The following is a 25,264-nucleotide window of genomic DNA, read 5'->3' on the forward strand; positions in this document are numbered from 1 at the left end:
GGATTAACTAGTCTCCCTGCTGTCCCTCCACGTAGCAGCCAGAGTGATGCTTTTAAAACATAAGTCACGTCGTGCCGTTTCTCTGCTCTAAGTTTGCCGAAACTCTCCCTCCAAATGAAACCAACGCCCACATAATTAGGTTAACCTGTGGCCCACTTTCCTGGGGACAGGCCCAGTTATGTGTAATTAACAACAGCACCCCCGTTCATTCTTACAAGTCTCCTGGTTTGGATGGCGATGGACCCGGTTCCTGCACTTACTACGGCTTCCCCGGTACTGCCCTGCCACCTTCCTGCCTTCCCCCACCTTCTCAGCATTCCAGCTGCTCTCCATCCACCCCGATGCTCCCCTCCTCAGAGTGATGTTCACGTGCAGAGAGAAAACACCCCCCCCCCACTCGCTTTAAGGTTTTGTTCAAATGTCAACATGTCACAGAGGCCTTCCCTGATTACCCTGCATAAAGTACATGTTTGACCAAATAAAATAGGTTCCCTCTTATCTCACAACCAAAGGTCTTGCTGAGGGATGTGCATTTGGGATGGAGAAGAGAGGGGATGTTAAGTTGTTTCTGGATGATTACCCCGGTTTCTCTCTGTAGTCTGGAAAGTACTTGCATGGACGCGGGAATTCTTTTCTACTTAAAGGAAATGTTAACACAAAATCCTCTGCAAAATCATTACATGGTAAAAGATCCTGACGTGGTACATGGTGATTATTTCAGTCACAGCTTTCCCTCAATTATAGCTTGAATCTGAATTCCACAGGCATTTGATTACCTTTGACCTTTCATCGTCTGGCTGATTTTCAGAGTTAACGTGCAGGCGTGTGCTAGTATCTTCCCCCCTGTGCCGCGCCCTCCCCCCACCCGCCACCAACTAATTTCCATTTGCCCTCCAATTGCTGCAATAGGCAAGGCCAAAGCAGGTTCTTCAAATGGGCATCCAAACCATCGGATGGACCAAGTGATGCAGAAAATGGATCTCATCACATGGCTGCATGAAAAATCACCTGAACTCTATACATTTCACCCACATCTACAGAACAGGAGAAACGAGAAAGGTGAAAACCACCCAAGAACACAAGGTTTGAGAAAGGGATCTGGAACTTGGCAAGACAGGACTTACCAGATATTTCTGCACCCCTACTCCCCATTTAGTCTCCATTAAGCACATGCTGGCACGTCTCATGGGGATTACATTTTCCTCTAAAAGCAAGAATTCAACTTTTTGGAACAATATTTACTTAGTATTAAGTATAATTTCCAAAAGATAAACTTCCAGGTATTCATTAAATCCATTCCCTAAAAAGTACTTAGGAAGAGCAGTTCTCCTGGGTTCCCTTACCTTGCTGCTCTCCACCCGGGCACCCCTTCCCATTAAAGTCTTTTGCTTTGTCAGTTAAAAAATAAAATAAAGTAAAATAAAAAGTATTTAGGAAAATTTGAATAGGAATGCTGAATATGAAATATATTATTTATCAAACTTTAGATTTATCAACAAACTAGAGATTGTTGAATATTTTTCAAAAACAAGTGACACCTCCCTACCACTAAATTCGGATCTCCCCTGGAAACTTACAAAGGAAAGAAGCTGAGAAGCCACCAAGCCCCCCTCCCCACCAGAGAATTAGCCCTCTAAGTGATGGCACGTGGCAGTTGCTCCAGGGTTGGAAAGCTCTAGTAATCCGACATTTCTTCCAGCTTCTTCTCTCTCTCTCTCTCTTTTTTTTTTTTGTGGTACGCAGGCCTCTCACTGCTGTGGCCTCTCCCGTTGCGGAGCACAGGCTCCGGACGCGCAGGCTCAGCGGCCATGGCTCACGGGCCCAGCCGCTCCACGGCATGTGGGATCCTCCTGGACCGGGGCACGAACCCGCGTCCCCTGCGTCGGCAGGCAGACTCTCAACCACTGCGCCACCAGGAAAGCCCCCAGCTTCTTCTCTTGATACCAGTCTTAGTTACTGACTCAGAAAGCATCCCATCCACATTTTATGATCAAAGTTATCTAGGATAACGGCCTCCAAGTCTTCGGCTCTTAAGTGGGACCTGCACTGTCTCTCCCCTAAAGGAGCTTCCAGGCAGGGTTCACGTGTATAAAGCAATGACTCTGAACTCCCAGCCATCCCATCGTCTAATCCCAAACTGTCCCCACCTAATTTCCTCCCCAAACCCCTATCCAAACCCTTGGTCCAAACCTCCAGCCAAACCCTTGGTCCATGACTGGGCTTTCAATCTGTCTTTGGCCCTGCAGATATGATATGCGTCCTGCACATCTTGTAGCCTAAGTGAAGAACTCCTGCCTGAGGCACTGTGGAAGCCTGTCTCCACTCTGTCCGGGGCCAGGGGCAAACAGACCTGCCCCCTCCCTAATCTCACACAGGGAGGTGGGAAGTAGCCCACATTTTATCTTGTACAAGTAGCGTTTGTCCGGCATCTGCGTGACTCAGGCAACGCTGTTGCCATTTCCTTTTCGTGCCTGAGAAATGGCTTCACGGTCTGGAGGCAGGTGCCTGGGCTCTGCGGCGGAGCACTCGAGACACCGAGGTGCCAGCCTGGCCCGTCCAAGCGTCAAAACTCACATCAATTCAGGTGACCTTAGTTCACACCTCATAGGCATCTCCTAACAGCAGCAACCTGTTCTTGAAAGTCAGGACGCTCTGGGCAGGATGCTGATGGCTCATTATTTTAAACGGGAAGAATTAAAATTCGGTATAACTACAACCCCCTGTCCCAGCCAATTATTCTGGGGCCGGGGGTGGGGAGGGGGCGCCCATGATGGAAGCACACAGAGAAAAGCCCTGGTCGCTTCCTGGAAAGAACAGAACTCAAACACAAACCCACCAGGCAGCTCTGAGTGCCCCCTGCAGTCTGTTTCACCTATCACACCAACACATTGGCTTTCCTCTTCCTCAGATGTCTTTACGGGTTTTGGGAATGGAAGCCCAATTTGAATTTGCATTTCTTTAGCTGCTACTGAGGTTGGCACTTTGCTACCTGCTATGTGCATGTGCATTTGTGTAACTGTCTCCTTACCTCTTGGACCCACTTATTTAGCAGAAATGATCGGCGACTGTGTGTTTGTTGCGTGCAGGTTTACAAAGTGTTTTCACACACGCCTTTCACAAATTGTTTCTCATTTCATCCTTACAGAAATTCTGTGAGATAAGCACTTTTGTCTATTTTGCAAAGGAAGAAGTTGGAAAATCCGAGAGTTTAAGTGACTTTTCCAAAGGCAAATTGTTCCTTACAGAAGTGCCTCAACTCTAACCTTGGGATTCTGCCTAGAAGCCCACGATGGGGCTTCCCTGGTGGCGCAGTGGTTGAGAGTCCGCCTGCCGATGCAGGGGACACAGGTTTGTGTCCCGGTCCGGGAGGATCCCACATGCCGCGGAGCGGCTGGGCCCGTGAGCCGTGGCCGCTGAGCCTGCGCGTCCGGAGCCTGTGCTCCGCAACGGGAGAGGCCGCAACGGTGAAAGGCCCGCGTACCGCAAAAAAAAAAGCAGCCCAGGATGTCTCTACTAATCAAAGTCACTTACTGGCTTTGCATAAACCCTTAGACAATGGATTCCTTAATTCTTTAGCTATCAAGTTTGTGTTATATACCTTTCACACGTACACAACTTTTAACCCAACAATTCCACCATTGGGAATCCTTACTGAAGTAAAAGCAGATATTTTGTGATGCACAATGTGTACTAGCAAAAGCTGTAAAAAATAAAAACTGTAATAAGAAACTGCAAATAATCACCCAATGGGGAATGCTTATGTCATTATGGTAAAGCCCCACTGTGGAATCCAGCATCAGGACTAGACTTCACCTGTTCCTCTTTACCTTTTCACCACCAGCACTTAATAAATACTTAGGTGGATGAATAAATTCAATTCTCATAAAGACTAGTCTGCTCTATGTGGACAGAGGGGATGTTAAAGATAGAATATTAAGGGGATAGACTGGGCTGGGGAGTGGCCTGGGTTATCAAGAGAAAAGGGGACAGGAGAGCCTTGTGTGCCTGTGTTTATGTTCGCAGGTGCAGGAGGAACGCGTGCACTGTGCACCTGGATTAGCTCCGAGATGGGGCCTGGAGGGAGGAGACCATTCATTTTTTTCTGTACATATTTCAGTATTGCTTTCCTTGCTATGACAGATAGAAATCATGTTTGTAATTAAATAAAGTGGTAAGGTAAAATAATGTCCAATAGAAAATAACTTTTATTTTTGTTGGACTCCTTTTTTGTCTTATTTTAGGGTTGATTATTATAAAGACCTTGTAAGTTTTATAGCCAGCAGAAAACATTTTCGTTTCCATAGTTAGAAAATTGTGACCTTTCTCTAGGGAAGTTAAGTTCTCCATTCAGCTTTCGACTGCTTGTTGGCTTTAGCAATTAAGGCAATCTAGTTATTGCAAGTATATTTTTTCCATTCTTATTACTTTTTAAACTTAATTTATCATATGCTATTTATTTCCATTTATGTTTGTCAGTTCCTGGGCTCTCTACTTTGTTTCACTGATTTATGCTTGTGCTTTTATATTAGTGTAATGCATTTATATCAATACCTTATTTTTCTTTATAATATTCTTGAAAATAAAGTGTCATTTGTTCTTCCTTATGGTTCTTATTTTCTTATTATAATCCTAATGACTTTAATAATTATGTTTTCAAGTTCAATAAATCATCCTGTTGGGACTTTAATTGAAATTGTGTCCTCTCTATAAATTACCCAGAGCAATCATGTCATCTTTCTGTTTAACCAGAAACATGGCACGTCTCACCATTTATTCAAGTCCTTTAAAATTTCTTCCTTTTAACATTTATAGACTTTTTTTTTTTTTTTTGCTGTACGCGGGCCTCTCACTGCTGTGGCCTCTCCCGTTGAGGAGCACAGGCTCCGGACGCACAGGCTCAGCGGCCATGCCTCACGGGCCCAGCCACTCCACAGCATGTGGGATCTTCCCGGACCGGGGCACGAACCCGTGTCCCCTGCATCAGCAGGCGGACCCTCAACCACTGCACCACCAGGGAAGCCCAACATTTATAGACCTCTTAAACTTTCACATACTTCTCTTTCATACTTAGTCTGTGGTTGATTTTTAAAACATACATTTTGCTACATTTAAAAAAATATTGTTTCCTTTTCATGTCATTATATTGATAATAATTTATATTATGGTACTAATTATTAGGGGACAAAGTCATCTATATTTTCCTTTCCTTTTGTGGGACGACCTATAGTGTTTCCTCATTAAGTGTACAGCTCTCTTTTGTTTTAAAGAATACTTGATGTTTCATTCATTCATTCACTCATTTAGAACTACGTGCCAGACACCATACTAGGCACAGGGAAAAAGCAGTAAATAGAAGATTTAAAAAATCCTTGTTTTTATTCAGCTTACATTTTATTATGCTAAGAATTAACCCTTGTCTTTGTTTTTAAATTTTTACAATAAGAAGTGGGCGTTCCATTTCATCAAATAATTTTTTTTGCATGACCTGAAATGATAATATTGTTTTCCCTGATGTACATACTATTGCATTCTCCTACCACTGAACTATTTATATTCCTAGGAATAAACATTTGTGTCTAATTTTGAATGACTTGGAAACCTAGAAGTCCTATCTGAAAGAACAAGTGAGTCAGAAAAATCAAAACACAAACAAGTTGGAAATGAATCGAGAAAAATAATCGTGACACATAATTTTCTATCCTGCAGAATGGGGATTCAGTAACGTAAGTGGAAGCCTCTAATTTCCCTTCTCCCAGATTTCATTAGAGGAAACAACAAAACATGCACTGGGGACAGTTTTGGGAGCAGAAACTGTGGAAGCATATCTCCCAGGCACTAGAATCCCTGTGGAGGAGGCTCCTGGGGCCTGGTCACGGCGATGCTCCAAGAAGGAGGTGCCCCTGGGCTGCCCCAAGAAAAGCCAGGACTGTCAGTGGCCACAGGACACCGAGCCCGAACTTGCCTTTCTGGAGAGGAAAGGGAGCCACTTTTTAAGGCAGGGTCAAGACCTGCCTTAGGTTTTTGAAGGATGATTCTTCCTCTCTGTGTCCACAGACTCTGAGGCAGCCCCTGAGTTCTCTGTGTCTTGGTGTCCACACCTTTGTGTCTCTCCTTCCTTTTGAGTGGGGCTGGGACCCAGGACTGGCTTGTAGCCAATAGAACACAGCAAGCATGAGGACAGGATGTCACTTCCCCGATGGTTCTCCACGGCTGTAATTCCCACCTCTCTCCCAGACTCTCTCTCTTGCTGGCTTCAGTGAAGCAAGCTGCCATGGTGAGAGGCCCACCTGGCAAGGAGCCGGGGGCGGCCTCCAGCCAACAGCAAAGAACCGAGGCCCACAGGGGCCGACCCCCCCTGCCCACAGCCAGGAGAGCGTGGAAGCAGATGAGACCTTGACCGCAGCCTTGTGAGACCCTGAGCAGAGGATACAGCTAAGCCCAGACTCCTGACCCACAGACACTGTGGGAGCTGCAGTGGGTGTGGTTTTTAAGTCACTAAGTTTGTAAGTCTTAGTGATGACTGTTACGTGCGCAGCAATAGGTGGTGAATACACTGTCCTCATCCTGAAAACAGATTTTGGGGAGCCTGGGTGGTTGCGGGGAGGTGGGTTCATCAGGCTGGGGCTGATGCAGCTCAGACCTCAGGTGGTGGTAAAGTCAGAGGCCTGAGAGGTCGGTGGGCCTGGGGCATGTATGGAAGGTAGAGCCAATGGGATTTTCTGGCTGACTGCAGGCTGGGCTGAGAGAACATGAAGAGTCGGGGTGACGGTAAGAGACTGGACGGGTGGTTTCACATCTGCTGCGGTGGGAGGCTGTGTGGGGCAAGTTTGGGAGGTTAAGATGCCAGTGCACTTCTGGATGTGTGGAGCCTGAGATGCCGCCCCGCCAAGTGCATCTCTGTGGGGATACTGAGTAGGCAGTGGGATCCCCACGTCTGGAGTTTAGGAGAGCGAGCGCTCCGGGCTGGGGATTTGCATCTGGGAGTCAACCAAACAGGGATGGAGTGGAACAGTGTGAGACTGGATGAGGTTACCATGGACACCGGGAAGGGCGGGGAACAGAGGGAGGCAGGGTCTAGGCCCTGGGCCTCCGGCTGTTAAGAGGAGGGGCCAGCAACGCATTTGGGTATATTTTGTGTCCGAGGATTTTTCTCCTCTCTTTTCAGATTACTGGACTGTCATTTATATCACGTAACCAAAATCAGCCTCAAGACAGGGGATTTGTTGGACAAAGCTGATGATTTCGTGAGCAGCAGCAGCTCCTTCGAGTCAAATGGCCTGTCCAGCTAGAAAGGGCGAGGTCCTAGGGCCCCACTGGGCAGATTCCGTTCTATATTGGCTGCTGGTTCTCTCCTATAAACTGAATGGCTTAAATGAGATGACCTTGGATCTTTATTTTTAAAATGCAATGTTATTTCTGGATAACCTGATCTAGTGACCACACTGAAATGATTTGCAAAGAATCTTCCATGGTAATATATTCCTTTTTAAGCACTATGCGCTCAGAACTTAATATCATGGTCTCCTTTAATCCTCCCAACAGCCCTGTGAGGTGGGTGCTATTTTTGCCATCAACATTTTTCAGGTGAGAAAACTGAAGCTTAGCAAGTTTCACCGGCTGCCCCAGCAGAACCAAGCTTGGAGCAACTAGAGAACCTGCAGGCTCCACTCCCCTGCCTGGCACTTTACACAGGCAGAGACCCGACGGCCAAGGAAGGCACACGGGTGGTTTAGGTTCCAATAATAAAGCTCTAGGAACTTCCCTGGTGGTCCCGTGGTTAAGTCTTTGCCTTCCAATGCAGGGGGTGTGGCTTTGATCCCTGGTCGAGAGCTAGGATCCCACATGCCTCGCGGCCAAAAAGAAAAAAAACAACACAAAAACCCCCAAAAACATGAAAGAGAAGCAATACTGTAACAAATTCAATAAAGACTTTAAAAATGGTCCGCATCAAAAAAATTAAAAAAATAAAAATAAAAAAGCGGGCTGCTCCCACTAACCAGAGGTGTGATTTGAGCAAATCGCTCCATCACTGTGGGAGGCTGGTAGGTTTCCCTCTCCTCCAAATGATGCTGTTGAACTAGGTTTATTCATTCGTTATTAAAAAGTAAGTAATGTGTGTCTATCAGACAATTTCTAAAGTTCCATTCAGCTCTAGAAGCTATAATTCATATATGACAATGTTAATGGGGGAAGGGCAATGTTAATTTCTTACAGAATATTCAATGATTAATGTTACTTTCTTATAAAAATCACCTCCAACAGACCTACCTGCCTTTATATTCTTTTATTTGAGGGAGCCTGAAGAGAAAAACACCCATGCCTTCTATGTTTCAGTTAGCAAATGTGAGGCACAGAACATCTGGTAAAGTTAGAGCTGATTAAAAATTTATGCATATTGTCAAAAATTCTTTCACAAATGTGAAAAGGACCAGCTCTAGAGTCTGCAGTGATTTAGAAAGCAGAACCACTAAAATGATAAATTTTTCCCCTGAGCTCTGACACTGAGCTTCAGCGGTCCCACCGTTTCAGACGTCCAGGGCAGAGATTTATCTGTGTTTCACCAAGTATGAAAAATATATGGATGGAGGGGTTTCCGGCCGGTCCCCCCCAAGTCATCCAACTACCTCCCTTCATGTCAGCAGGCTCATAAATTTCTCCTGCGTTCTACAGAAAGCAGCTTGTGCCACCGCACAGAAGCCTCCAAAAGTGTCACTTGCTGCCTATAAATTCACTTACACTCAATAAAGGCAATTGGCTACACATGGACTTAATTACCATGGCCCTCGTTGGGAAACTGAGGGGTTTGCCATCTCTCAAAGGAGAGGTGGAAAAAGTCGTGTGCAAAGCAAGGCGATTTCTCAGTGGCACATTACGAAATCTGATTTATTCATTGATGATTCTACTTATTAGCGGACTATGATTAGCAGTTACTACTCCAGAAGGAAGCTTCCTTCTTTTTTTTTTTTTTCTTTTTTTTTGTGGTACGCGGGCCTCTCACTGTTGTGGCCTCTCCCGTTGCGGAGCACAGGCTCCGGATGCGCAGGGCTCAGTGGCCATGGCTCACGGGCCCAGCCGCTCTGCGGCATGTGGGATCTTCCCGGACCGGGACACGAACCCGTGTCCCGTGCATCGGCAGGCGAACTCTCAACCACTGCGCCACCAGGGAAGCCCGGAAGCTTCCTTGTTGATTGCAAAGTATTATCGTTGCTCATGCTTGAATCCTACAGGAACCTCCCTGCTCTGCGCTCACTTTTTTTTTTATTAAAAGGAACAATATACTAAAGATGATGTAACTGATTATTTACACTTTGGTTACTCTTTTGTTGAGAAAATGATACATATGCTTTATTTTCACCTTTTGTCTGAAATATTTATCTGTATAGAAAAATTCATACCCAAGCAAGAACAAATCACTTGAGGAAGGAATGGAGAGAATTTTCCATTTAAGTAGACGGCCGTCCATTTCTGTTCATGCACCTGTAGTTCTAAACCCCAGACATCATTCATCCATAGACTCTTCCTCATTTAAAGGAGTGAGTCACTGTCCTTCCTAACTCAAGAGTCCAGAAAGTTTAGGAGATGAAGCTTTACAAATGTTTACATTTTAAACTCATTTCCTATGCATTACTTTCAAAATTAACCTTTCATAAACAGCAACAGAGTGAATTACAGAAAAGGGAAGCTTTAGAGTATACAGGTTAATTCTGAAGATCCTCTGACCTTAATTCTATCACGTGACAAGCACCTATTTATGAAACATACAGGCATGATAATTTGTCTGACGCAACACGTGTGTTGACATATGTCACCATACGACACAAAAATTAAGAGCCTGCTGAAACAAACCCAAAGGCTCCATATCCAAAGAGCAGTTTGTCTTGCCTTGCAGCGTATCGAGTACCTATGACGGAGGCGGCTGCCAGTGGCTTCAGCAGAGAGTCAGTAGATCTGGAGGCTTTCTCATCCCCAGGATAATACTGGTTTTAATTTTTCAGTGGTTTTCTGACGCTCCTTAAGGTGATTTCCTACACCTTCCCACCTCCCTGGAAGGCGTGCAGAGGGTGGCAGTGCCTCTAGCCCAAGGCTACTCAAAGTATAATCCCAGGACCAGGACTCTTAGCATCTCCCAGGAGCGTGTTAGAAATTCGATACCAAAAACACAGGCAACCAAAGCAAAAACAGACAGGTGGAAGCACACCAAACTAAAAACTTGTGTGCAGCAAAGGAAACCATCAACAAAACGAAAAGGCAGCCTACAGAATGGGAGAAAGGATTCACAAAGCATACAGGTGATAAGGGACTAATATCCAAAATATATAAAGATCTCCTCCAACTTGATAGCAGAAGACCCCCAAATAACCTGGCTTAAAAATGGGCAAAGGAAGTGAATAAATATTTCTCAAAGAAGACATACAAATGGCCAACAGGTACATGAAAAGATGCTCAACATCACTAATCATCAGGGAAATGTACATTGAAATAACAATGAAATGTCACCTCACACCTGTTCGGATGGCTGTTATCAGAAGAGGAAAGATAAGTGTTGAGGAGAATGTGGAGAAAAGGGAACCCTTGAACACTGTCGGTGAGAATGTAAACTGGTTCAGTCATTATGGAAAACAGTATGAGAGGTTCCTTAAAAAATTAAAAATAGAGTTACCATGTGATCGAGCAATCCCACTTCTGGGTATATATCCAAAGGACATGAAACTGGGATCTCAAAGAGTGACACGTCCACTGTGAAATAACAGAAGAGGTATCGATGGGTCTCTGCCTCTGGCTGCTGGCACAGAGCTCCTACATCCCTTGGGACTTCCGTGACAGGAGAGAGTTCTGTTTTAATGAGGTGATGCTGGGTGGGTTCCTGGGGCGGGGACAAGCCATGATTAGAAGCTGAGACATTTAGCCCCACCCTCTACTGTCCAGGAAGGGCGGAGGAATGCAAATTGAGTTTATGATCGATCACGCCTACGTGATGAAGCCTCCATAAAAGTTCCCGAAGTATGGGGTTCAGAGACCTTCTGGGTAGGTGAACACGTGGCGGAGCTGGGAGGGTGGTGCCTGGAGCATGGAAGCTCCATGCCCCTCCCCCCAACACCTTGCCCTGTGCATCTCTTCTATCTGGATGTTCATCTGTATCCTTTACCATTTCCCTTTATAATCAGTAAGTAAATGTAAGTAAGTGTTTCCCTGAGTTCCATAAGCTATTTTAGCAAATTATGGGATCCAAGCGGGGAGTCGTGGGAACCCCGATTTATAGCCAATTGGTCAGCTGCACAGGGGACAACCTGGGATTTGACACTGACATCTGATGTTGGGGGAAGCAGTTTTGTGGGACTGAGCCCTTAACTTGGGGGGTCTGAGGCTCTCTCCAGGGAGTGTCAGAACTCCACTGAACTGTGGGACACCCAGCTGGTGTTGCAGAGAGTTGCTTGATGTGTGGACAACCCACACACACGTGGTGTCAGAAGACAGCGTGGATGTAGTGGGTGAGTAAAGGACACACACACAGGAGGAAATGTTTTTCTCTTTACACACATCCTTGTTCGCTGCGGCATTATTCATGAGAGCCAAGATATGGAGTCAAATCAAAAATTCGTGGACACATATATGGATAAGGAAAATGTGGTACATACATGTGATGGAGTATTATCCAGCCACAAAAAGAAGGAGATCCTGCCATAGATGACAACATGGATGAATCTTGAGGACACTGTGCTAAGTGAAGTGAGTCACACACAGAAGGACAAATATTACATGACGTCGCTTATATGAGAAATCTAAAGTAGTCCAATTCAGAGAAGCAGAGAGTAGAACAGTGGTTGCCAGGGGCTGGGGGGAGGGGGAACCAGGAAGGTATTAGTCAAATGGTGCAACCTTTCTGTTATACAAGAGGGGTAAGTTCTAGAGATCTAGTGTATAGCATAGAGCCTATAGTTAACAATACTGCACTGCACACTTAAACGTTTGCTAGGAGGGTAGATCTTATGTTAAGTGTTCTTATCACACGCACAATAATAAATCCGTAAAAGAATGGGAAGTAATTACACAGAAAGAGAAATGCAGACTCTTAGTTCCCACCCAAGGCCTACTGAATCAGAACTTCGGGGGTGGGGGGCCAAACCCGTTTTGACAGGCTGTCCAGCTGCTTTTGAAGCATGCACCAGCCTGAGAGGCACTGCAGTCTGGCCCAGCGTTAATTACAGTATCTCGCTGGACCTTCAGCTCTTCTCTGCCCGTGACCTCAGCTCAGCTCAGCACACGTATTACATCTTCTGAATCTCAGGCACTCTGCTGGGTTTGAAGAAAACCAAAGAAGACATCGCTGCCCTGTCCCCGCAAAGGCTTGCAATCTAGAGGGAAAGACAGAGGCTCAGTGGGGGTGGGGGGACCTTGGGAGCCAGGGATATGACCATGGACCATAGAGAGAGAGTCTGGCCACTGCATTTGCAAAAGAGCCTCAGGGCCTGTCTTTCGTCGTGACGTGGTGCCTGGATAAGCCCAGAGGGCCTGTAGCTGCTGGGTGTTCTTAGTTTGATTTACTGTGACGACGGACAGCAAAATACGTGATTTCACGCAGGTGTGCACCTGTCCCCAAGGCCTCTGTGAATAACCTTGATTTCTCACCCGCCTCTCCTTATGTCCTCCATTCAACCTAATATATTTTCCACCAAAGCAAATGGCAGAAAGAAAAAAGCTATTCACCTTCTCATAGGAGTAATCCACATGTGTTCACACCTCCTCCACAGACCACAGCTGCTTTTGAGAATTCACTGAAAATATAATTACGCAAGGAATTCAAAATAACGACCCCTAATCACCTCCCCTGGCCATCCCTTTCCCACTGTCCTCCTGAAGTTTCTTTTTTCTTTCTGAAAGTAACTCATGCTCAATGTAGAAAATTTGGAATACGAAGGAAAAGAACAAACAGAACCGTGGTCCCAGTCCCGGGAAGATATCTACCGTGAACATTCTAGTGGTTTCTTTCCGATGTCCTTAAAAGCCCTCGGAACAATTCTGAACCTTCCCCTGAGAACCAATCTCGTTTTACACAATGATCAGCCTTCAGAAAGCCTCTGCCCACCCTGGGTTTAGTTCTGCCCGTAGCGACCCAAGTTTTTAGCCAAGTTACCTGACCCCTCTGAGTCCCTTTTGTCACCTGTAAAATAATTGGAGTCAGCCAGTTTTCTCAAATCCCACGATTCCTCTTTGTCTTTCTCCCCCTTTTTTTTTTTTTTTTGCGTTACACAGGCCTCTCACTGCTGTGGTCTCTCCCGTTGCGGAGCACAGGCTCCGGAAGCGCAGGCTCAGCGGCCATGGCTCACGGGCCCAGCTGCTCCGCGGCATGTGGGATCCTCCCGGACCGGGGCACGAACCCGCGTCCCCTGCATCGGCAGGCGGACTCTCAACCACTGCGCCACCAGGGAAGCCCTGTCCTTCTCCCTTTTACCCACACAGACCATCACCTCACTCTGCAGGAAGAGGCTCTGAAGCAGGGAGAGAGAAGGAGTCAGGAACAAGAGAAGCTCCTGGTTTCCAGGTGGTACCTAGTGAGCAACTCGGCCTTGGGCAACTGCCATCTTTTCCTATGAAATGACCACGGAGTCCAAGACACACAGGACAAGCCTTCTGTTGCTGGAATGCTCAGAACAAGGAGACACATTTGCCATTGTGGGAGCATCATGGCTTTTGGAATCAAGAGACTGGAGTATGAATGGCCTCTCATGGGCCATGAACCCCGAGTAAGGCACTCAGCCTTTCTAAGCCTCAGGATCCCAGAAGAGCATCCATGGAAGCACCTGGCGAGGTCCCTCTTGGAGGAGCAGTAGACAGGTACCAAGTTCAGAAGGAGTGAACAGTGATGGAAGCTGGTGCAGGCCCGGGAGGTCCTGGCAGGGGGACAGCATTGGAGGCTGGATGGGAGAGATCCGGAAGTCTTTTCCAAAAGAGACATACACTTTTCCAGGCTGATAGGAAACTCTGTCGTTCCGCCTCGCTCCAAGCACATCCCCATCCTCAGCAAATTTCTGCACGTGTCTGGGAGCTCTCCTGGGTGGTGAGTGCACCATTCTCTCCACTTGCGGATAATACTTGAGCCCCCTCCAGTGTAAACTCCTGGAGCCCTAAATTGGCATAAACTGTGCGGGTGAGAGACAAATCTGTAGGTCTCTCCAGGTCCACATACCTTAAAATGACAAAGCTTAACCTGCAGAACTGTACACAGAAGGGTGAACTTTACCGCATTTAAATTATATCTTAATTTTTAAAATCAAAAACATTAACAAAGCATTCCAAGGCCTCTTCCAAGAAGGATGTACGTCCGCTGGTGATCTGTAGACGTGTCACGTCCTGACTCCCCCGCCGTGGGGACTAAGAGCACATTCCACCCTGTCTAATTTTTGTCTGCCTACCCTGTTATTATCCCTCAGTTTTATCCCCACCCCCAGCCCTGGCAGCCCTTCCTCCCCCGCCTCCATCCCCAGCCAGTCTCTCCTGCAGATCAGGATGCAGCACTTGAAAAGATGCTTACGGCTGTGAATATAAAGGCTCCAGACCCAGGAGTGAAAACGCAGGGCAATATGGCTATGCCAACTCTTCCAAACTGCAAACTGTGTGTCTGAGAATGTGCCGGCCTTCCTATATGTTAAAAATAATTATTGAGGCTGTATCATATGCCACACATTGCTCTAAGGGCTTTATATGTATTATTCTATGTTATCCTATCTATGAGGTCGATACTGTGAATATCCTCATTTTAAGTTGAGGAAATGGAGGCCCAGAGAGGTTAAGCAACTGGTTCAAGGACACACAGTCTGTGAGAGCTGGGACTTGAACCCAGGCAGCCTGGCCCTCAGACCACTCCTCCTGTGTATGGGTGTGATTTGTAATGTATTTGTTTGTTCTAGAGAGCATGATAGATGCCATCACACCTTAAGATTAAAAGGCACTGGCATTTTATTTTGCAGTCAGGCTCACCCTGCTGAGGACGAAGATCATCCCAAGCCCCCAGAGCTCTTCCTCTTAGCCATCACCTCTGACTGACTGTGTGTTGGCTTAAAAAATGGAATAAGGCTATGTAATTTACTATGACTTCCAGATTCCTCAAGATTACATGGATTAAAAGGAATCTGCTAAAATCCCAGGAGAACTGCCACAGGGCCAATCCTAGAGCTGTCACCCCATGTGAGGGTCTTACTTCTCTCTAGATTGAAGGTTTCCGGGCACAGTTTCAAGAAACTCAGTTAAAAAATGCAGGTGGGGAGAAATGGTCCACACAGGGCCAATTGCAAAGACACAAAGGCCTGGATTTGGCCCGGTTTTCAGAGCTGACAGCTACTCAGGTGGCTCTGATGCTCGCGAGGGAAATGGGGGAAGAGGCTGTTTGGACAGTGCTGATCGAGAGTACTACAAACTTCTCCTTTTGTCCTTCATTAGGATGCTGCCAACGAATGAAAGAAAGAAGAGTACTTATCTCATGGGGTTGTTAAGGATTGTGGTAGGCTGAATAACAGCCACCAAAGATATTGGGTCCTAATCCCTGGAGTCTCTGAATGTTTATAAGAAAAAAGATATCTATATTTGAGATGCGATTAAGAATCTTGGGGGCTTCCCTGGTGGCGCAGTGGTTGAGAGTCCGCCTGCCGATGCAGGGGACGCGGGTTCGTGCCCCGGTCCGGGAAGATCCCACATGCCGCAGAGCGGCTGGGCCTGTGAGCCATGGCCGCTGAGCCTGCGCGTCTGGAGCCTGTGCTCCGCGACGGGAGAGGCCACAGCGGTGAGAGGCCCGTGTACCGCAAAAAAAAAAAAAAAAAAAAAGAATCTTGGGATAAGATTATCCTGGTGGGCCCTAAATGAAATCCTAAGTGTCTTAGAAGAACAGAGAGAGATTGGACACACAGAAGAGAAGGAGGCAAGTGACCATATGCAGAGATTGGAGTGATGCAGTCACGAGCCAAGGAGTGTCGGTGGCCTCCAGAAGCGGAAGATGTGAAGAACCGACTCTCCCCTAGAGCTTTCAGAGGGAGCACAGTCCTGCTGAGTCCGTGATTTCAGACTCCTGACTTCCAGAACCGGAAGAAAATAAATTTCTATTGGTTTAAGCCACCAAGTTTGTGGTCATGCATTACAGCAGTAATCACAAATTAGTGCAAGGGTTAAGCTACTTTATATATATACTACGTTTTAGAGGTCACTTAAGAAAAAAGACATCACAAAGGGAAGCATATAAATGACAGGGCAGTTCACAGAAGAAATGCTATTGACAAAAAGTCCAAAAGATTTTTCAACCCCTCCAAATAATAAAATAAATGCAAATTAAGGGACAGCACTGTTCTCTTATCAATTTGACAAAATATTAAAAAGATAATCATTGATTCATTAGGTAGTCCATCCATCCAACAGAACGTTAAGCAATCATGAAAGACATCTTTTGGCAAAATATTTTACGGACATAGGGAAACCCAGTGTTAAATTTTTAAAAATTAGAAAAAGGATTCATAAAACTGTAATTAAAATATATACATGAGGGCTTCCCTGGTGGCGCAGTGGTTGAGAGTCCGCCTGCCGATGCAGGGGACGCAGGTTCGTGCCCCGGTCCGGGAAGATCCCACATGCCGCGGAGCGGCTGGGCCCGTGAGCCATGGCCGCTGAGCCTGCGCGTCCGGAGCCTGTGCTCCACAACAGGAGAGGCCACAACAGTGAGAGGCCCACGTGACGCAAAAAAAAATATATATATATATATATATATATGAGAGAAAAATACTGGAAAGCAATTTACCCCAAATTTTTACAGTAGCTATCTCTGTCTACTAAAATTATAGACAATTTAAATTTTCTTCTTGAAACTCTGTCTTGTAAGTTTTCTACAATGAGCATGTATTAGTTTTAACAGTGGAAAAAAAAAGACTTCCTTTAAAATAATTTAAAAATCAACTTGAACCACAAATCCTAATATTTGATAAAATACCGGGCAACTTTTGTCAACTACAAGTCTTGATTAAATCAGCTAAGAATTAGTATTCAAAACTGTGGGAGTTTATATTTGTAACCTCTAGTCATTTTTTACTTGTCACTGTATGTCCTGTTGGAATTTATCCTGAAGACTGATCATGTTTCATGTTTCAAAAGACAATATTTGCTTTTTATTTGTCTTTGGTTTAAAAAAGCAAGGAAAGGGATTTTATCAAAGTCAATCAGATAAATGTAAGCCAATTATGAAAATAAATCCGCCCTCAACCTTACATTACTTCAAAAGGAGGTATCTTTACGTCTCTGTGAATTACACACAGCATATACCCATGGGAGCTGCCCTAACTCAGCCTCCAATCAGTCAGTAATAGCAGGATGGAATGTTCTCAAGGGGACTGGCCAGGAGGGCTGCGACTTCAAAGAAAGCCCAGAGCCAATGGGAGGGGCTGCTCCCAGGAGGCCATCAGGAGTCTCCCATGACCCTCCCAGCACCTCAGACGGGGGAGTAACCCACAGTTACTGCCAGCCTCAAGGCACCCTATTCTTTCATCAGAAGAATTTCCAGGAGTGTTCTGCAGGTATTGCATCAATATACTTCTAAAAAAATTAGGGTGTTTTAACATTTCAAATGTTTACTTTGGATTATCCCAAATTAAGTTCTTGCCTTTCTTTTTCTTCTAATATATTTTTAACTAGGCTTTTTCATTATAAAAATAATACTTATTGAAAGAAAGACTTCTAAGCGTACAGGAGAATATGAGATAAAAGTAACATCACGACTCTTGTCCCCAGAGGTGGCCATGCTAACAAAGTTTCTAGTGTATCCTTCCAGAAATTTTCCATCCATCTGCAAACATATATTTAATAAATTAAATGCATGTGTGAATATACCTTTGTATATGTGTATATGTGTGTATACGTATATTTTATACATTTTAGCTTATTTGGAGTTATAATTGTACATAGTGCTTTCAACTTGGTTATATCACCTAACAATAAATTGGATTATAAAAGTCTATCTAAAAGTAAAGAAGTATTTCATTTGTAGAAAACATGGTTGTGGGCCTCTGTTCTCTGATGTCCTGAGAAAAGGGAGGAAAGTTGCTGATAAGGAAAATTCATGAACACAGGGCATATCATCTTCATTAACTATGAAAATGAAGGTTTCAATTATAAATGAAGGTGATTTAATCAGAAGACAGTTCTTTTGAAACAATGCCTTTCTACTTAAAGTTCCATGATTGCACAAAATCATCCTGAGTATATTTCCTCCAGGCACAATTATGTAATTAGATAAGAAAGGAAAAGGGCAGTCCTGCTGGCTTGCACTACCCACTGCTTGGATGGGGACTGTATCCACCACTCTCTCCTCAGCACCAGGCACTGTCCTCACGGGGCTTGCCATTTATCTGGGGGAGGGGCATATGAATGAGCAGATGTGTACAATATGGCAGGAATAATAATGGTCTGCATACTGGGGTCGAAGTCTCCCATATCTTAACAACCCCACAAAATAGGTTTGAGTCTTGTTCTCCTATCACAGATGAGGAGACTGACAGCACAGAGAGGTTAAGCGACTTGCCCAAGGCGGCACAGCTATTTCTCAGGAAGCAAGGCTCCAGTTTCTGTGATTATGCAGATCGCCTGGAGAGGGAAGGGGAAGACGCGGGCAGAGCTCAAGGAGGAGATGGAGAGGAACTGCAGGGAAGCACTCAGGGAGCGTTTCATACGGAGGATGGATTTGAACAAGAAGTTGGTGAGGCAGGGTGGTGGGGGAAGGGAGGAGAAGGTGGACAAGTGGGGATACCATCTGTGTCTTGGGCCCCATCCTCCAGCGGTCTCAGCCAAGGAGGGGATGAGTGTTGAGATCCCAGCAGAGACCATGGAGTGGCTGAAGAGCATCAGGGACCATCTGGGCAGTGCTTGTCTTCCTGGGTGTGCAGCATGTGATGGGGTTGGACGGAGCCAGGAGGAAGGGACCTGCTGGTGGAGGGTGTGAGAGATCCTGCCCGTCCCCCATGGCCTGAGAAGGGCACCCTGTACGCTCCTGGGGAATGTGGGTCCTGAAGGAACCGGCATCCCAGCGGGATGAGGGCTGTTCAGGAGGTGAGAGGCCTGAATTGCAGCTGCCCAGTGAGTGAGGGCACGTGGCAGAAACCACAGACCACAGGAGGAGGTCCCCAAAGACCAGGTGGACTGGTCTCTCCTCGTGGACCAGATGGCTACACCACCCGCCTGCAGAAACCAGCCAGGGCGCTGACATAGCCCAAGCCCAGATGCTGCTCACTCTCCTGGCCCCCAGCCGACGCTGTGAAGGTTGGTAATTTCCCTTTGCAGTCAGATGCCACAGAGGGAAGAAAAACAGGGACATTCATGATAGGGAGGCATCTGAAGTGACTGCAAATTTACTCCAAATAGACAGTCAACCTTAAAGAGACTATTTAAGCTGGAAGAGATTGTTACCTGTAATTGTTACTGATTAAGTTTTTCTTATACTGTGAGTGGGAGGTTGGCGGCGGTGGGGGGGAGCGGGGTAGTCTGAGAACAAGGCTAGTGATTGGAATACTGGGTTTTGGTGTTTGAATAACAAAAAACCAAGCTACTTTAAAAAACTCAAACACTAACATCTCTGCTGATATAATATCTTTGATCTATTTCTAACAGCTTTATGGATGTGTCATATATAATAAACTTTTCATATTCAAGTGTACAATTTGGTAAGTTTGAGATATCTATCTATCTGCCTGTATGTGTATATATATATACATATATATACACACACACACACATGTATATGTCTATCTTATGTCTCCATGAAGCCATCACCAGAATTAAAAGGAGGAAGCTGATAAAGTGAAGAGGGGATATATGCATATATAAATACCTCCCTCCCTATTAGCATCTTTTCTCTATCTCTTTATTATTATCAGTTTCAGTATAGAATTAATACAATGTCCAATTTCTCATTTTAAAATATTCCTTTCATTTAAAATATCCCGTTTGGCAATAAAATATCCCTGATAAATACGATATAAAGAGAAAAGTTCACAAAATTAATTTTGAAGTTTAAAAAATCGTAACTATTTAAAAGCCCTATTTATATAATAAAGGACAGAACTCTCCAATCAAAAGCAAGTAACTGTTATATCAAACATTCCTGAAGAAACTTTATTATAAAATTTATGTGTTATCGAGGAGATAGCGTGTTAGAATCCCACATGGAATTAACACAAGAGAAGCTTATGACTGTTCAAGTTTTTCTGAATCATTGTAAACTAACTGATGTATGTTAGACATCTGTTGCTGCACGCTAAGTCCCCCCCACACTTAGTGACCGAAACAACACGTTTATTGTGTCACTGTTTCTGTGGGTAGGGAACTAGATGTGGCTCAGGTGGGTATCTCTGCCTCGGGGTCTCCCACGAGGCTGCACACAGTGTTGGCTGGGGCTGCGGCCGCATCTGAAGGCTCCCCTTGGGGAGAATGCCCTTCCAGTTCACGCATGTGGCTGTGGACAAGATTCAGCTCTTCTCAGGCTGGAAGGAGGCCCAAGTTGCTTGCTGGCTGTCACCAGAAACCTCCCTCCGTTCCTTCCATGGGGTCCCTCTGCTGGGCAGCAGCTGACCCCTCTCAGAGTCAGGGGTGAAAGCAAGTGAGGGGGCGAGAGGCAAGCAAGATGGCAGTGCCACCCCACTGCCTTTGCCGTATTTGTTTTCTTAAGATTTAATTATTTTTATTATTTATTTATTTATTTTTGGCTCTGTCGGGTCTCGGTTGCGGCACGCGAGATCTTCATTGAAGCACGTGGGATCTTTCATTGCAGTGCTTGGGCTTCTCTCTAGTTGTGGTGTGCAGGTTTTCTCTTCTCTAGTTGTGGCGCGAGGGCTCCAGGGAGCAAGGGCTCTGTAGTTGAGGCGCGTGAGCTCATTAGTTGTGGCGTGGGCTTAGTTGCCCCGCGGCATGTGGCATCTTAGTTCCCTGCCCAGGTATCGAACTCACATCCCCTGCATTGTAAGGTGGATTCTTTACCACTGGACTACCAGGGAAGTCCCCTGCCATATTCTTTTTATTCTTTTTTTCTTTTTTTGGTTGTGCTGCGCAGCATGTGGGACCTTAGTTCCCCGACCAGGGATTGAACCTGTGCCCCTTGCAGTGGAAGTGCAGAGTCTTAACCACGGGTCCACCAGGGAAGTTCCCCATATATTTTTCTTTAGAAGTGAAGTTCTAGGTCTACATCACACTCAAAGGGAGGACATTACCAGAGGAAGAGGTGGGGTCAGCGGAGGCCATTTGAGAGGCTGCCTACCACAGATATAAACATCTTTTAATGTAATGTTTTGAGAAGGAGTTTGGTTTTCTATTGCCAACAAATTAAATTCCCTGGTCCTGACGAGCTCATCAAAGTTGGAATCTGAGTGTCTCTGAACCTAATGTGTACAGCACAATACCCACCAAAGAAAACAGGTGGCGAGTCTGCTTCCATGGCCCTGGGACTGATCAACAATCTGCTCTATTTCCTTCCCCTCTTGAAATAGATTTTAAAGCTGCTCCAACTGGGTTGCCTACAAAGCGTTTGTTCTACTGTGTGGAAACTTGTACTGTGTTCTGTACGTGTTTGTTCTACTGTACTTCTCTAATAAAGGAGCACATCTTTTGTAAACAAAAACCATCTTTTGAAAACAAGCTTTAAATTGCTTCACATTTCACTTAAGAGCATTAAAGAAGACCCTTAATAAATACAGGAAGGCCTTAATCTACATAATGCCTTGTCCCCAGAACTGCTGCCTTCCCATCATTTCATGGGAGGCCTGGGGGCCAGGCATCAGGTCCTAGAGTCAGCAGCTGCTTCAAGGGATTATGACAGAGAAGGAGCATAACTGAGACTGTGGAGCCTCATACAATTAGGGTCAAATCCCAGAAGGAAGAGCAGCATGAATTGCTTGTGGCCGGACCCCTCGGATTTCAGACAGACCTGGCCTGTGAAAGCCTACCATCTTGGGGCTGTGTCATCCACCCAGGATGTTCAATTTCATGTGGCTACAGAGGTATTATATAGACTGTATTTAAAAAAAAAATCAGGAACAAAAGCAATTTCATTAAAATAAGAATTAGTTCCTAAACTCTTAGACTTCACATTCTACTTTTCTAAAATGAAGCCAGAAAACCACATGAATCTATATCAACATGTTTCTGTGCTTAAAAACACACAAGAATATCAACTACCACAGAAGAGACTGTCAGGATAGATGTCCTACACTCACCTGCATTCGATGAACCAACGCCGGATCTCATCTTGGAGGTTCTCCTTGATGTTGGGACCTTCTATTAGTTTCAAGTCATCCTTGATTGTAACCAAGGCATCTCTGTATTCCTCCTCATGCTTTACCTGCACCTTATCACGCAGGTGGGTCACCCTGTCAGCCTGGATTAATGCAGCACTGACTTCATTAAACAAAGGAGGTGGGTTCTGAAAATATAAGCCAAAACGTTTGAGATCATAAAGGTTACAGAGCAGTGAAAAATATTAGACAATAATGAAATATGTCAGTATCTTCAATGGTGTCCTACCAAAGACCCATAAGAAATACAAACAGAACAACAGAATCAGATCTTGCAGGAGAGCTTGAAGGAGTAATTCACAACCATGGGGAGGAAGTATGGGATCACTCTGTACTATTTCCCAGAAACTGGTAATTAGCTTAAAAAAATGCTTATTCGGTAAATCATTCAAAAAATCATTCAAGGGGCTTCCCTGGTGGCGCAGTCGTTGAGAGTCTGCCTGCCGATGCAGGGGACACGGGTTCGTGCCCCGGTCCGGGAAGACCCCACATGCCGCGGAGCGGCTGGGCCCGTGAGCCATGGCCGCTGAGCCTGTGCGTCCGGAGCCTGTGCTCTGCAACGGGAGAGGCCACAGCAGTGAGACGCCCGCGTACCGCCAAAAAAAAAAAAAAAAAAAATTATTCAAGTTGCAGAAGGTAAAGTTTTCCAAACCTTCTTGGTTAGTGGGAGAGAAAAGAATATAGCATTAGAAAGTAAATGAAGCAAGAATTGATGAAAAGAGTTTGGGTGTTCTGATTTCAAGAAAAATGACACCAAAATCAACTCTGAAAACATCCCCTCTATTGTTAAAGACCTCCAGAGCAGGAAATTCTCAGCTGACTCCAGACATTCACGCTATTACATCTTATTGTGAGAATGTTCTCTCTCCACATCTGCTGATCAGAAAGGCAACAACGTCTGGCTATGGAACGCCAACCAAATGCTCAGCACTGGTCCAGCAACATGTGGAGGGTTGTGGTAACCGAAAATACAAAGTCACTTTGAGACATAATTCCTGTTCTTTGGAACCGCTAAAGAAATGAGGTTGGCGGGATAAGAGTAATGTCCGTTAGAGTAGGGAACCATATCAAATAATCTATAAAAAAGTGCTACCTTGTGGGTTTGGTTGGAAAGAACTAAAAGGGACTTGGAGAAGAAGAACACACATGGGAATCACAGGTATGAGCTAAAGATCCTGAGCTCTAAGGAGTTCAGAGATTCAGCGCAGGTAAGTTAGCAAATTAAGGACAAATTCAGTGGTGTGCTGGAGCCAGCCTGTAATGACTCACGAGATCCAGTTGATAGATTTTCAGAAATTTTGCAAGCCTGCTGTTAGGCACAGTTATTTTTAAATGCTAAATTATATAAATTTAGGATTAAATTATGTTAACAACGCAAATTACCAATACCAAAAACTCATTGCTTCATAATTATTTTTACTGGATTTTATTGTCACCTATGCTCTTGATGTCATTATGTCTGTTGTATCTCTAAGGTGAAAATACTTTAATAATGCTGTCACTTTTGTGCGTATCTTCCTGTGTTCATTCAGGTTAGCAGCTTGCGGTTGGCTATAGGAATACTTACACCATCGAAATTAGCAAATGCTACAAATGAGGGTTTGATTTACTATTGTGATTTGATTGTATAGACTTAAGAAAGTGGTAGAGAAAATAATAATGCAGATAAACATAAAAGTGTGTCATGTCTGTGTCACTTACATTGTGAATAGCACACAAAACTGAGGAAATATTCTTCCAGAATCCAAAAACTATAATCTGATTCAGCAAAGGATGGCTAGTATCAAGTAGAGAAAAGATGACAAGTGTTGGGCATGGATGTGGAGATACTGAAACCCTTGTACACTGTTGGAGGGAATGCAAACTGGTGCAGGCACTATAGAAAACACTATGGAGGCTCCTCAAAAAATTAAAAATAGAACTACCATATGATCCAGCAATCCCACTTCTGGGTATATATCCAAAGGAAATGAAATCAAGATCTTAAAAAGATATCTGCACCCCCCTGTTCACTGCAGCATTATTCACAATAGCCAAGGTATGGATACAAGCTAACTAAAGCCAGGGACCATTTTAAATCTGAAAATCCATATCCTTTTCTTACAAGGATTTTTTTGGTTACCGTTCCTTTACAATTTCCTTCCTCTGTTTTCTTAGTTCTTTTCTTCTCAGAACTCCTGCAATGTTCTTTACATGTATCCCTCATCCATCTCCTTGTCATTTGGCTATTTTCTAGGAGATTTTCTTAATTTTTTCTTTCAACTTTATTTTTTGAAGTTACCATTATTATATTTTAACTCTTCAACAGCACTTCAACTGTTCTTTGATTCTCCTTTCTTGGGGCATTTTGTTCTAATTTCTGGATTCGATAATCCTCTTTTATTTCCATAAGGTTATTACTTTTAGAATTTTGTTTTTTATGTTTTATTTTACCCCTCTTTTTTTTCTTCCAATTTCTTTTTGGTTGGGTCTCTGTCTTTCCTAAGTGACTGGTGACCCTTTGTGGTTCACGCTTATTTAGCAGGGAGGCTCCCAGAGCTGTTTGGAACCTGTGTAGGGGAGTTGCTGACTGGTGAGGTCAGAGCTGCTTTATTGGAGGTATCTGTGTATCAGTATCCAAATGTCTTTCTTTTGAGCTGGTTTCTGCAGACAGAAATCCTCCCTTCTGCTCCTGAAGAGGTGTAAGTGTGGCTGCAAGAGCCAAGCAGAGGGAGGGAGCTATTGGTCTCCCTGTTCTTTTTTTTTACATCTTTACTGGAGTATAATTGTTTTACAATGGTTGTGTTAGTTTCTGCTTTATAACAAAGTGAATCAGTTATACATATACATCTGTTCCCAAATCGCTTCCCTCTTGCGTCTCACTCCCTCCCACCCTCCCTATCCCACCCCTCTAGGTGGTCACAAAGCACCGAGTTGGTCTCCCTGTGCTATGTGGCTGCTTCCCACGAGCTATCTAT

General features: G+C 44.8%; 1 protein-coding gene across 2 annotated transcripts in view; it reads right to left on the reverse strand.

Annotated features, from left to right (window-relative positions):
• DRC11 (dynein regulatory complex subunit 11) overlaps positions 1–25,264 on the reverse strand; it is a 168,754-nt gene that overhangs the window by 108,552 nt on the left and 34,938 nt on the right. For both annotated transcript variants that reach the window (XM_081241824.1, XM_081241825.1), the window contains one exon: positions 22,230–22,435. In XM_081241824.1, coding sequence (XP_081097950.1) covers positions 22,230–22,435 — 206 coding nt within the window. The remainder of the gene's footprint in view (positions 1–22,229; positions 22,436–25,264) is intronic.

The sequence above is a fragment of the Mesoplodon bidens genome (genome assembly GCF_964165515.1).
Source record: "Mesoplodon bidens genome assembly, chromosome: 8".
Classification (NCBI taxonomy): domain Eukaryota; kingdom Metazoa; phylum Chordata; class Mammalia; order Artiodactyla; family Ziphiidae; genus Mesoplodon; species Mesoplodon bidens.